The sequence below is a fragment of the Citrus sinensis genome, chromosome 8 (assembly GCF_022201045.2).
Source record: "Citrus sinensis cultivar Valencia sweet orange chromosome 8, DVS_A1.0, whole genome shotgun sequence".
Taxonomy (NCBI): domain Eukaryota; kingdom Viridiplantae; phylum Streptophyta; class Magnoliopsida; order Sapindales; family Rutaceae; genus Citrus; species Citrus sinensis.
In genome coordinates, this window is record NC_068563.1 from 1,179,712 (window position 1) to 1,193,160 (window position 13,449).

At 36.9% G+C, this 13,449-nt stretch overlaps 2 protein-coding genes and 1 pseudogene across 3 annotated transcripts; 2 read left to right on the forward strand and 1 right to left on the reverse strand.

Moving 5' to 3' along the window:
• Positions 1-1,039: 1,039 nt before the first annotated feature.
• LOC102613106 (endo-1,4-beta-xylanase 5-like) lies at positions 1,040-3,870 on the forward strand. Its single transcript, XM_015532782.3, has 7 exons — positions 1,040-1,291; positions 1,401-1,435; positions 1,522-1,678; positions 1,869-2,041; positions 2,163-2,264; positions 2,422-2,568; positions 2,685-3,870. The coding sequence occupies exons 1-7, from the start codon at positions 1,216-1,218 to the stop codon at positions 3,657-3,659; spliced, it is 1,665 nt and encodes a 554-aa protein (XP_015388268.2). The 5' UTR covers positions 1,040-1,215; the 3' UTR covers positions 3,660-3,870.
• A 388-nt stretch (positions 3,871-4,258) lies between these two features.
• On the forward strand, positions 4,259-6,739 carry LOC102613402 (endo-1,4-beta-xylanase 5-like; annotated as a pseudogene).
• A 239-nt stretch (positions 6,740-6,978) lies between these two features.
• LOC102610623 (thaumatin-like protein 1) lies at positions 6,979-9,633 on the reverse strand. 2 transcript variants are annotated; one of them, XR_003066983.2, is made up of 5 exons: positions 9,302-9,632; positions 8,338-9,010; positions 7,641-7,940; positions 7,435-7,551; positions 6,979-7,316 (listed from the first exon to the last, which is right to left on the reverse strand). XR_003066983.2 is itself a non-coding variant. In XM_025102422.2 (4 exons), exons 1-4 carry the CDS (start codon positions 9,393-9,395, stop codon positions 7,542-7,544), a joined length of 1,077 nt encoding a protein of 358 aa, XP_024958190.2. In that variant the 5' UTR covers positions 9,396-9,633; the 3' UTR covers positions 6,979-7,541. The 2 variants fall into 2 exon arrangements, 1 of the variants encoding a protein (XP_024958190.2); XM_025102422.2 differs by having other exon boundaries at positions 6,979-7,551; positions 9,302-9,633.
• Positions 9,634-13,449: the final 3,816 nt, after the last annotated feature.

The following is a 13,449-nucleotide window of genomic DNA, read 5'->3' on the forward strand; positions in this document are numbered from 1 at the left end:
GTGTGTAAGGATAGTTATAATCAATAAAGCTACGCTTATTTTACTATGATACTCGATCATAATATGTGTATACGAAATTTTATTAAGTGTAAATGAACAAACGTTGTAACTATTGTAACATTCATAAGTTTTGACTTGTAAGGCAAACTAGCTCAATTTTTCCAATGTGTAAAGTATCAATCAAGTAGAGCTCTCAACAACATTCAACCACGCGGATGAGGATCCAAGAAAGGCGTCTTTGGTGTTCAAAGGTTTGGTTTCTTTTCAGTTCAATATTTCATTTCATCTCCTACTACGGAAGGCACGGACTTGTGGGATATCATAGTACCATGCTTATAACGCAGCAGAGGAGTCATGGTCCACTGTAACATGCGCGCATGCAAAGTTTGAGCACTCACGGGAGCCTGTAGTAACAAAAGCTAGGACTTGAAACCATAGCGTGCGCATTTTCCTTTCACAGGAGGCACAATTATATGTTTTTTGCCATACCCATTTGTCTACATATCACTTCCCATTAACTCAGTATCCATGATCCCTGGGAAACTTACTAATTATTAATTTCCATTAGAAAGCTAGTCTAAGGCAATGGCACAAAGTACGGGTCAAATGTTAAATATTGGACGTGTGTTTTGGCTCCTCCTTAAGTTTGACATATGCTTTGTTATTTCCAAGAATGCCCAAGGCTCTTAAACTGCTTTGACATCTAAAGTTTGATTCTTAAAATAATATTACGATCAATCTTACTTTGAGAAACATATTCTAGACTCTTCATTTGGCAATTAGCAGCTCTGTTACAACATTCCCATCAACACATGCAAGATAGCCTAATGATTAATGAAGGATTGATAAAGCCATATTAACAAAGTAATAAATGTCCACGTACACGCACGGGAGTTAAGGATTGCTTGAACAAAGTGTCTGTAATGAATCCAAAACTGTACAAAAGTTATGCTAAAATACAAGCAAACGTACTCATTTTAAGTTCACATGAGGCTTTCCTTTGCAAGTGAGCAGACACGGATTAACCACTCCAAATCTGCCACTGTTTCCCTCGTGAGCTGTGACCAATTCACCTCCTAAACCTCAGTAAGTGCACGGATCCCTTTCTCTCTGAAAACTCCATTATATTGACGGGGTCAACTTCAAGAAATGAGATGTTAAAATTCCAATATATAAGCACAAGTCAGCCTCTCTACTTTATATCAGCAGACGAACATGAAATACACTCCTACTTCTGCTGGATTCTTGATTTGTTTCGTTCTTTTAGGAGCTTCCTTGGCTGCTTCATATGGTGCGGGTCTCTCTCATGTCTCAATGATTAATGCTTTCGTTATTACAAAGGGGGTTTTTGTTATGTTCAAAATTAATTAGTTGACTTGTTGAGAACTTTTCTTTTGCAGACGGGCCATTGTATGATTTTACTGCTTACACCGAGGTAAACATTTACATATGGTGATTAATATTATTAATAGTTTCTAGTTCTATTGTTCGACTGATATGCACAATGTTATTTGGCTGCAGTGTAAAGAGCTGCCAGAGCAGCCACTCTACAATGGAGGAATGCTCAAAAATCACCCTCCAGAAAATTTCAGTAGCATTGCCCACTTCTCGACTGGTTTCTATACACCAGCTTTCATATTGCACAATCTCACACCGGGCACCATCTACTGTTTCTCTAGTAAGAATCCTTATGTCTCCATGAATTTTTACTTGCCTATGCACGTCGCAAGGTACTGCAATTAATATGCTAATGCTTTCACCGGGGCAAAGCTTGATTCAGTGTCCTTGCAAAGGCGAATAAAATATGCACATTCTAGCCCCTTACATTAGATGTTGCAATGGTTCTTATTTTCTCTACTGCATAACAGTTTGGTTGAAGATTGAGGGTGCTAATTCGGCTCACGTAAGGGCAAGCCTAAAGACAGAGAACTCAGTGTACAATTGTGTAGGGTCTGCTGCTGCCAAACAAGGATGCTGGTCATTTCTCAAAGGCGGATTTGTTCTTGATTCGCCATCAAACTTATCTATATTATTCTTTCAGGTAATTTCGCAGCCGTAAAATCAAATATCACATCGCATATTACGCTTCTTAAGGCAAAATTGAGCAACGTATATTGTTTGGAGATGAAATTGACCCTTTTGCTTGTATGTTGATTATTTAGAATTCGGATGACAGGGATATCAATATAGCAGTTGCTAGCGCTTCGTTGCAGCCATTTACTGATGAGCAATGGAGGTTCAACCAGCAATATATAATTAACACTGTAATTACAAGTAACACTTGTTTATTACTATGTAATTGTTGCAATATATCTTGTGCCAAAATCAGTCAAAATTTTAAAATGCCAAACACTTTCATATAGTTTCGTGATCTGTTAAATGGAAAACTAATTGCACAAATAACTCTGTTAAACAATACAGGAAAGGAAACGGGCTGTGACAATCCATGCAGCAGATGGAAGTGGAGATACATTACAAGGGGCAGAAATCACAATAGAGCAGGTCTCAAAAGATTTTCCCTTTGGATCTGCAATTGCAAGTACAATTCTTGGAAACTTACCCTATCAGGTAACCTATTGCTTTAATTGATTCAATGTAAAAGTCTTCGGAATTGCTATTATGTATCCCATGAAAGTCTTGTCACACTGCATTCTACAATAATGCGATTATTCTGATGGTTACAGAAATGGTTTGTTGAGCGATTCAATGCAGCTGTATTCGAAAACGAACTGAAATGGTATGCAACAGAACCAGAGCAAGGCAAGATCAACTACACTATAGCAGATCAGATGATGGAATTTGTTAGATCTAATCAACTAATTGCCAGAGGCCACAATATATTCTGGGAAGATCCTAAATACACACCAGCATGGGTTCGCAATCTCACTGGTCCTGCACTACAATCAGCTGTCAACTCCCGGATACAAAGCCTGATGAACAAATACAAAGAAGAGTTCATACATTGGGATGTCAGCAATGAGATGCTTCACTTCGATTTCTATGAGCAGCGACTAGGCCATGATGCAACCTTGCATTTCTACGAAACAGCACACCAATCAGACCCTTTAGCAACTCTATTCATGAATGAATTCAACGTGGTGGAGACTTGCAGTGATGAGAACTCAACCGTCGATAGATACATTTCAAGACTAAGAGAACTGAAAAGGGGCGGGGTGTTGATGGATGGCATAGGCCTAGAAAGTCACTTTACAGTTCCAAATCTTCCTCTCATGAGAGCTATCCTAGACAAACTGGCCACACTGAATCTCCCAATTTGGCTTACAGAAGTCGATATCAGCGGCAAACTCGATAAGGAAACACAGGCAGTTTACCTAGAGCAGGTATTAAGGGAAGGCTTCTCACATCCTTCAGTGAACGGAATAATGCTTTGGACAGCATTACATCCTAATGGGTGTTACCAAATGTGCCTGACTGATAATAATTTGCAGAATCTGCCTGCTGGTAACATAGTTGACAAACTTTTGAAGGAGTGGCAAACTGGTGAAGTAACGGGTCACACGGATGGCCATGGTTCATTTAGCTTTTACGGCTTCTTAGGTGAATACACAGTGAGTGTTAAGTATGGCAATAGAACTGCAAACTCAACATTTTCGCTCTGTCAAGGCGATGAAACTAGACACGTTACCATTCGAGTGTAAGGCATAGCAGATTATAATTATATTGCAGTTGCATAATGGTTCGTATGTATGGTGCAATCTATTAGATCAATCCCTCAAATCAAACACAAACAATTATATCTCATCTGTAAGATCACCAAATCATGCTGTAGAGCTTAAGTCAACTTTTTGAAAAAGTTGCGATCCCTTTCAACATTTCGATTACAAAGTAGCAAGGGGTAATATTTTGATCGTACCTAGTTGTTTTGAAAACCGTAATTGATTCATCATTTGGCAATTAGCAACTCCGTTTCAACATTTCCGACGATGCAAGAGAGGATCAGAGAATGATTTGTCTTTAAAATAAAGCCAAATTAATTGACAAACGAATAAATGTAATCGCATGCAATGGCAAATTGGAAATTAATTAAGTAATGTACTCTAAATAAGGATTACTTTGAAAAACACGTGTAATTATTTTAATTTAGTCCACATAATGAAGCTCCTGTTTGCATGTGAGCAGGAGCTGGATTGCTCAGAATCTGCCACTATTTCCGGCCTCGTGACCAATCGCCAATCTCCATTAATTTCTCTATATATTATAACACAAATAAGCGCTCTGTTTATCTCAGCATACGAACATGAATCACACTCTTACTTCCACTGGCTTCTTGGTTTTTTCCATTATTATTGGAGCGTCCTTGGCTGCTTCATATGGTTCAGCTCTCTCTCACTGCTTGATACTTAATGTTATGATTACAAATAGGTTTGTTAATGTCATCATTTTGTTTACATTTGTTAACTTGTTGAGAACTTTGGTGTTGCAGACCGGCCACTATACGATTTTACTGCATACACTGAGGTAAATTTTTTTTTTTGGGTAATTAATAAGTGCTTTGATTGAACTTGCTGTGCCTAGTAAGTTGCATTGCTTGATTGAAGTACATATATGTATATATGCACATATCTTGCTTGGCTGCAGTGTAAAGAGTCACCTGAGAAGCCACTTTATGATGGAGGAATGCTGAGAAAGCAGTCCCTGAAAAATCCCAGCTGGGTTGCCTACTCTGAGACTAGTTTCTATACACCGGCTTTCATATTGCATAATCTCACACAGGGAACCATATACTGCTTTTCTAGTGAGAATCATTTTTATTCGACAATTAACGCATTGTTATCAAATCTATAGCCTATGTTACACAAGATTGTCCAATTTATAACTTTATATGGTTATGCTTGCACCAGGGGTATCAAATCTATAGCCTACTTTAAAACAGTTTGGGTTAAGATTGAGGGTGCCAACTCGGCTGACATACGCGCAAGCCTAGAGACAGAAAACGAGTTGTATGATTGTGTTGGATCTGTGACTGCCAAACAAGGATGCTGGTCATTTCTTAAAGGTGGATTTGTTCTTGATTCATCATCAAACTTATCTCTACTATTCTTTCAGGTAAAATACATCAGATTGAATATTACTCTTCTTTAGGTTGGCATTAGTGCAAAAATGAGCAAAATACATTGTTTGAAGATGAAGCTGAACCTTTTGCTTGTATGTTGATTATTCAGAATTCGGATGACAGAGATATCAATATAGCTGTTGCTAGCGCTTCACTGCAGCCGTTTACTGAACATCAATGGAGATTCAACCAGCAATATATAATCAACACTGTAATAACTAGTAACACTTCTTTACTACGCTGTATTTGCTAATACAAATAATCAAAGTAAGATACTGACCTTCGAAAAAAGAAGAGACTTATAAAAACCAAGAGGAACTCTTTTAGCATTTATAAGAAATTAGAGCGTCAAATTCCAAAACTATTAAATGGTTCTGTTATATGAAAGACTTATTTCATAAACACTAAAGAGGAACCCTCTCAAATGTATACAGGAAAGGAAACGTGCTGTGACAATGCATGTAACCAATGGACATGGAGATATACTGCAAGGAGCAGTAATCAAAATAAAGCAAGTCTCAAAGGATTTCCCACTTGGATCGGCAATAGCAAGCACCATTCTTGGAAATTTACCTTATCAGGTACAATAGCGAGTACAACGAACAGTCTTTGAAATTGAAATTATGAAGGAATCAACGTGTCGTATTACATTGTGAGCTAATTCTAATGTGATTATTTTAATTATCACAGAAATGGTTTGTTAAGCGATTCAATGCAGCTGTGTTTGAAAATGAGCTGAAGTGGTATGCAACAGAAGCAGAACAAGGCAAGGTCAACTACACTGTAGCAGATCAGATGATGGAATTTGTTAGAGCCAATAAACTAATTGTTAGAGGCCACAATATATTCTGGGAAAATCCAAAATACAATCCAACTTGGGTTCGTAATCTTACAGGATTCCAACTACAATCAGCTGTCAACTCCCGGATACAAAGCCTAATGAACAAATACAAGGAAGAATTCATACACTGGGATGTTAGCAATGAGATCCTTCATTTTGATTTTTATGAGCAACGTCTTGGCCCTAAAGCAGCCTTGCATTTCTTCCAAACAGCACACCAGTCAGATCCTTTGGCAACACTATTCATGAATGAATACAATGTGGTGGAGACTTGCAGTGATGTGAATTCAATGGTTGATAGCTACATTTCAAGACTACGAGAACTCAGACGCAGTGGAGTGTCAACGGATGGCATAGGCCTACAAGGTCACTTTACAGTCCCAAATCTTCCACTCATGAGAGCTATTATAGACAAAATGACAACGCTAAAACTCCCCATTTGGCTTACAGAAGTCGATATTAGCAGCAAACTCAGTAAGGAAAAACAGGCAGTTTATCTAGAGCAAGTATTGAGGGAAGGTTTCTCACATCCTTCTGTGAGTGGGATAATGCTTTGGGCAGCATTACATCCTAATGGGTGTTACCAAATGTGTCTGACAGATAATAATTTGCAAAATCTACCTGCTGGTGATGTGGTTGATAAGCTTTTGAAGGAATGTCAAACCGGGGAAGTAACCGGTCACACTGATGCCCATGGTTCGTACAGCTTTTACGGCTTCTTAGGTTAATACAAAGTGAGTGTTAAGTATGGCAATAGAACTGCAAACTCAACATTTTCGCTCTGTCGAGGCGATGAAACTAGACATGTTACCATTCGATTATAAGCAACAGCAGATAATATAGCAGTTGCATAAGTAGCTCATAGTTCATTGCCTCAACTCAAAACACCAAATCAAATAAATTTCAACTGTAAAATCACCGAGTTATTCTGTAGATCTAACACAGAATGGATGGTTTAAAATGTGAATGGCACAGCAATGACTTTGAATCAGAAAAGTTGAATGGCAATCATCACGGTTCCAAATAGAAGCCAGCTTCATATTACCGTATCTAAGGACAATGATCACAATTTAAGGCTTTATTCTAATCTTATTTAGAATTTTTTCTTTTTTCTGTACAAAGATAAGATATTACATTAGGGTTTGGCCCACAAGAATGTGATATTCCGATAGTGTTCACCAAAGTCTTGACTTTCAAACATCAATGATTCATTGCACAAGCACAACCCCACCAAACAAAGCTGTAAGGTTACCCCATAGCCAACAAAAAAGCAAAAGCACCACCACAAAACTTGCTACAATGGGAATCAATCTCTCAGCAAACAATCTTGTTTATGTATTCACATTACACAAATCAAAACAAGTCTCTCTCTCTCTCTTGTTACTTTACAAATTGTTGAACCTAGACAAGAAAAAGAAATTGTCAAAATACCATCAAAGATCTTTCAATTGATTCTGCTTTGTTTGCTTTTTAACCCTAAAAATAAAAGCTCGAGTGTGAATGGGGAAAAAAAAAGCACCTTATCTTCTCAGAATTATGCAGTAACAAACATTGAAAATTTTTCAGAATCTTGAAGGGGATGGTGGGTGGTGTTTTACATGTGGAATGAGAATCTAGTCAGCTTTCTTAACAACGGCTGCAAAAACATGCAAGGAAAGAATTCACATCAAAGAACAAAAACCCCTTAATTAATTTTGAAGTATAGAGAGACATAACTACAAGTACCCAAATGAAAACACAAAAGAGGAGAAAGCTGCAAAGGCCACAAGTGAAATTTGTAGAGCACTAATTGAAGCTGTTCTTGTTGAATCCCCCATGGCCAAACCGGCTAAATATGACCCATCTGCTAGCATCGCATCTCCAGATGCTGACCCAGATCCAGTAACTGTACCGGTCCCGGTTCCAGCACCGGAACCCGGATACCCTGAGCCGGATCCGTCAGCTGAGTACTCTAACCCCGATCCTGCACCCTGCTGCTGTGATGTGGCTCCAGCCACTGGAGTTGAATAACTTGAAGATTTCTGACTGCAAAATAGACATCGAGACAGAATTCATGAATCAGTCTTGCAGGATGTGTAATTGATGCTCAGAATCTTTAGTTAAAAATTAAGTACACTTGAATCTAACACATTTATGACATTGATAGCATCATTAACTACACCCATAATCTTTAAAAAAAAATTAAAACATAAAAAATTAAAATCATAATAAAGGGAATCTTTGGCATTTCCAGTTGGCCACCACCATGGGTGTCGAGTAACAATTAACAAACAAACTTGTAGTACGTAATCAAACCGCTATGAAAAAGTTCAAAAAGTAAAGCTTAATAATCACAAATTAGATGCTAAAAATGATTAAATAAAATAGCAACCCACCCATTAAAGAAAAGAAAAAGACTGAAAAGCAGATAATAGGAGCTTACCTAGGAGAAGAGGAAGGGCAAAACGTCACCGTATAGTCGGCACCAGTGCAGGTGAAAGTGCTCGTAGCATCATCGTAAGCGTAGCTGTAAGATTTCGGACAGGCAGACTTAAACACCTGAGAATAAACTGACGGCTTACACGTGGCGGGTGTATTAAACGCGCCACTGCAACAGTACTCGGCACTCCCAAACGCCTCACACGCGCTCTTGCAAGCGTCGCCCTCGCCGACCCTCAACTCAGCCGGACACTGCCGGTTCACGTCCGTGGAGCAACCCGTCGTAGAGCAGAGACCCGACCCGCCCGAACTCTCCACAATCATGGGCAAGTTGTACCCGTCGACAAGGCTGACGTCATAGAAGTCCTGCCCGCCCGACCCGAGAGTGAACTCCGCGAGAGTCGCGGGCGGGGCGGCTCCGAGACCGTTGCATTCAACCTGGCCCGAGCCGCAGTCCCCTGTGAGGCATGACCCGGATCCGGATCCGTCGAAGTTACAGCGGGTTCGCCCCCAGAACCGGCCAGACCAGCCTGTAGGGGCTACGAAAGAGCGGGAGGAGTCCTGTGGGAGCTCGAATCCCGTGCTGTCGAGTCTAGGGCTGCCCGCATTGGCGAGAATTCCCGGCCATATCGTGTAGTCACATTTGTTAACAAATGTAAAGGTAGCACTTAATACACCTGCCAAAAACATTAAAAAAAAAAGCCCAGAAAAAAATTAAATTTTTTTGTTATTGTTATGACAAATGTGAAAAACTAAGCTAAAAAACTTAAATGCTAGAGGTTTTTTTTTGTCTTTTTTAAATTAAAATAGCCCCAAGAAAATAATATTTTTGGTTAAAAGATAATGCAGCATGAAAACACGAAGACCATGTAGTAGAAAAATGCCACAAGCTGTTACTATGTGAGTGTGCGAGAGAAGGTTAGCTATGAAGGGAAGATGAGCAATGTGTTTTGTTTTCGGTGGGTTACCTTGAGAAGTTGCAAGAAGAACAATGAGGGGAAGAATGAGAGAGGTGGAGGTACAAGAGGGGAGATCCATGAAAAGGGTGGTTGTTTTTTGCATCAAGTTGTTGCTTGATTTGGGTTTTGGCTGAAGTGGAGATGACAATGAAGGGTGGTGATGCAAGGGTTTGGGATTGAGGGTACAATGGCAATGCCCATAAACAAGTGGGAGTGTTTTTCTTGGGAGAGATGGGAAAGTGAAGTGACAGAGTGAGTGAGTGAGGGTTAGTCCAAAATAGCTGTATTGTGTTATTAATAGTACTCTTTTTTTCTTTTTTCTCTTTTTAAACCAGTTCTTCTGAGTTCTGTCTTCCAGGTTACTGTTTTCTGTCTTGTTTTTTAGTGTTGTGGTGTTTGATAATATTGTATATTGATCGCATTTCATTAAATTTGTTTTCATAGCATATCTTTTCCCTAAACTTTGCAAAATTACATTTATTGTCTTCTGCACATGAATCCAACCGGCAGCAGCTATCCACTAGTCAATGATTCAAATGGATTAGGGCTTTGGCGGAGCGAGAGTGCGACCTCGATTCTCTTCTCATCTATAAATAACTTGAACTCTGAGCACATTTCAATTTTGTTAGTGTAGATTTTAAAATTATACGAAATTACATTTCTTAATAGCCCTATTAAATTTCCTAAAGTTTTGACTTTGGCAAAATTGGTGTGGTAAATTTTTTTAAAATTTGTTTATTTCACAACTTTCTCTACTTTGATATAAGCTTTTAATAGTTAATAGGGTATACACACACACGATTTATTAAATAAGTACTACACTTCTTTTAACATTATAACTTTAATATTTTAATAAAAAAGACAATGATATACAATATTTCATAAATCTTACTATATAAATAAAAGGCTATTTAAACTTATGTTTATTTTAGTTATTACATAATAAAATAATATTTTCATAATAAAATTTACCAAATGTTGTATTACTTTTTAAATTGATGGTAACTACAGTAACATAATTTATTAGGCACTAAATTATATTTTTAATCAAACGCTTATTTATATGCACAGTAAAAGTAACTTATTTCGTTCGCTGCCATAGTTTTAAACTAATCTTAAATAAAGGTTATTTGTAGGAGAATTTCCGTTATTTGCACTGTTAATCGTTGTGCTGATTAAAACTACTTTTGATAAGTTTCTATTATTATATTATTTGAGTTACAACATGAAATTAAAAAAGAAAGTGTTGAGTTTCTACAAATATTTTCTTGTATAATAATAATATTATGAATCATAAAGGTTGAATTTCAATTTAAATCCTAATTATTTTGTGTCGTTTACTTACTAAATAATAAACTTTATAATCTCCAACGGGCTGGTTAAAGTGTAATGTGGTTGCAGGGGTCTTTAGTTCTCATGACAGTTTCAGCTTTGGAGGAGTAATAAAAAATTCTGGTGGTGCATTTGTTTGGCAGCTAAGTGTCAACGCTTCCCTAGTTTATTTCATCCCCGCGAGACAGAAGCTATGACTGTTCATGAAGCTCTTAGCTGGATGAAAAATTTGAAGATCTCTAAAGTTATTCTTGAAATAGATTGTCTGAATGTGTACTCACCTTTAATTACTCAAACTCCTAACCCTAATGGGTTTGGTTTAATTATTGAGGACTGTCAAGAATTAGTTAAGCTAGTTGAAGAAGTAAGATTCTCTTTTGTTCGTCGATCTGCGAACGTTGCTGCTCATACAATAATTAGGGTGGAGGGTTCTATGTCAGGTCATGGAGAGTGTAGGTTTGTTCCACCTCCGTGGTTATATTTGATGTTGACAATATCTTATGTTTAATGAAATTTCCATTCATCAAAAAAAAAAAAAACTTTATAATCAGCATAATAAATGGATAAATATACCATCAATTGAAATTTAAATCGAAACTCGGTCATTAGGATTTTCGGCTCTTTCTTGCAACCAGTGTATATAATGATTACGTGTGTGCCACACAGCCACAGCCAATCAATTATAAGGCCTTGGCATCACTTCCTATCCGAGGAAGACGAAACAGCTACCATTTTCCAGTACGTGAATCCCCATAGTAAAAGCGTGGCGACACTACGTGATTCCCTCACACTCAAAACGCTCAAGTCAAATAAATAACGGAGATTTGGGAAGAGCAGGCCCCACCAGTTACCTTCCTGATTGCGACACCTGTCACTTTAGTCTTACATCAGCACCCACTAGTGCTGTCACTGATCCGCGTCACTATTACAAAAGCTGAGATGGAGACCCAATGGCAAATGTGGATGCGCTTGCACTGGCTACACGGTTGCCACGTCATACAAAATGACCGTTTGGGCAATGCCACGTGGGAGAGTGGGTAGCGGGTCCAGGCGAGTGTTAAGTGTGGGAAGCAATAATGGAAAGAAAAGCATTGGATTCCATATTTTCTCTTCTTTTCATGTGCATTGATTTTGTTTCTCTATTAATGTTTCTTTTTTTTTTTAAAGTATTAATGTTTCTTTTGGTAGCCCAAAATTTTGACTAAAATTATGAAAATGGTGAACAATGAAATACAAATTTTTTCCGTCTCTTGTCTTTTGCCTCAAAAGTGGGAAAAAAAGAATTAATAATTATAGTTTTTGTTGATAAATTTTATTTCTAGCAAATTATTTTCTATAAACTGAATTACATATGCTATTTACTTCCAAGCGATCAAAAAGTGAATTAGAAGAACTCGCTTCATGGCCCATCGCTTGGGGAGTAGTTATCTAATTAAGACATCCTCATCTTAATATAGAGGTTTTTTTAATTAAAATTTTAAAGTATAAAAAAGTTGAGAAATTTTTAAATTTTTATAGTTTAAGAAACTTAAAACTTAAAGTATATAAAGTACATGATTTATGTATTTTTTTAAAATTTTTTACGCGCTTTAAAATCTCAAATTAGAACATATATGTATATGTGTGGGTATGTGTATACATATATATATACACACACACATACATTTTTTTTAATACATTTAGGTTCTATTTTAATATATCGGAGAATCATTGAATCCTCAATTTAACCAATAAATGAAAGAAGTGCCCGCTAACAAAATAGCGGCTTTTCTTTTGAGTTATATTTTTTATGAAACAAAAACCATTTAAATAGATCCAACTTCAATAACATCCATCATCTTAATTGAAGTATGTAATTATATTCTCAATTTATCTACCCGCTATTTTTCTTTTAAATCTTTTGATGAAACAGTTTTAATAAGGAATAATTATTTTATGTCCCCTTTAAACATCATTATGTAGAAGGTCCACACATCACACGATTGCATAGACCATTCAACACACTTTGTAATTTTAATTGATTGTAGAAAGTGAGAAATTAATATTACCACCAACCAATTAAAATACAAAATTGAAAAGGTAAGCGTGTTATGTTACTCTCGATTTTAATCTTCTTATAGTTAAAAAGTGAAAAAGGACGGATAAAGTGAACTTTCAATGCCAATCAATTGTGCCCGATTCATTTAAAAGTGAAACGGCTGGTCCTCCATTTTTACTCAATTCGCACCGAAACTCTTTTGTTGCATAAAATTAGGTTGATTCTATTTTACTTTGTTAGAATCATGTCAGATTAATGTTGAATTCGGATGAATTCGGCTATAATTGATCGAAGTTTACTTTTATCTTTCGTCGTCATTGTTTGTTGTTGTCATTTGCCGTTGATGATTTAAGAGTGAAAGGCTACGTTTGGTTTGATAAAGAGAGAGAAAAAAAGTTGTGTTTGGTTTGATAGACAAGGGTAATTTGGGGAAGAAACCTTGTGTTTAATTAATTATGATAGGAAAAATTTTAGAGGGCCAATTGTGAAAATTAAAAAAAAAAATTGGGTTATTTTTATAAATTTTCCTATATATATATATATATATATATATAGGTCTAAGCTGGCCTAGTCCCATGTGACTAGCCACATAGCAATCAAAATAATATTATGTAATGTTGAATTGATATAAGTGAGGAGAATCTGGCACCAGGAATTTCAAAACATGCAAAGAATAATTACTACTATTATTTTGTTTCATAGCGTTTGAAATCTTGTGAGCAGTCTTCTCCTAATCATTCTTGTGAAGCAAAAACAAAAATTCCTTGCTTTAATTTGCTGGCTTTTT

Coding starts and splice junctions, on each gene's coding strand:
- LOC102613106 (XM_015532782.3), top strand. CDS start 1,216: ATGAAATACACTCCTACTTCTGCTGGATTCTTGATTTGTTTCGTTCTT. Junction 2,265..2,421: donor AGCAATATATAATTAACACT/GTAATTACAAGT, acceptor TAAACAATACAG/GAAAGGAAACGGGCTGTGAC. Junction 2,569..2,684: donor TTGGAAACTTACCCTATCAG/GTAACCTATTGC, acceptor TGATGGTTACAG/AAATGGTTTGTTGAGCGATT.
- LOC102610623 (XM_025102422.2), bottom strand. CDS start 9,395: ATGCAAAAAACAACCACCCTTTTCATGGATCTCCCCTCTTGTACCTCC. Junction 9,011..9,301: donor TCTTCTTGCAACTTCTCAAG/GTAACCCACCGA, acceptor TGTTTTTGGCAG/GTGTATTAAGTGCTACCTTT. Junction 7,941..8,337: donor TGCCCTTCCTCTTCTCCTAG/GTAAGCTCCTAT, acceptor TCTATTTTGCAG/TCAGAAATCTTCAAGTTATT.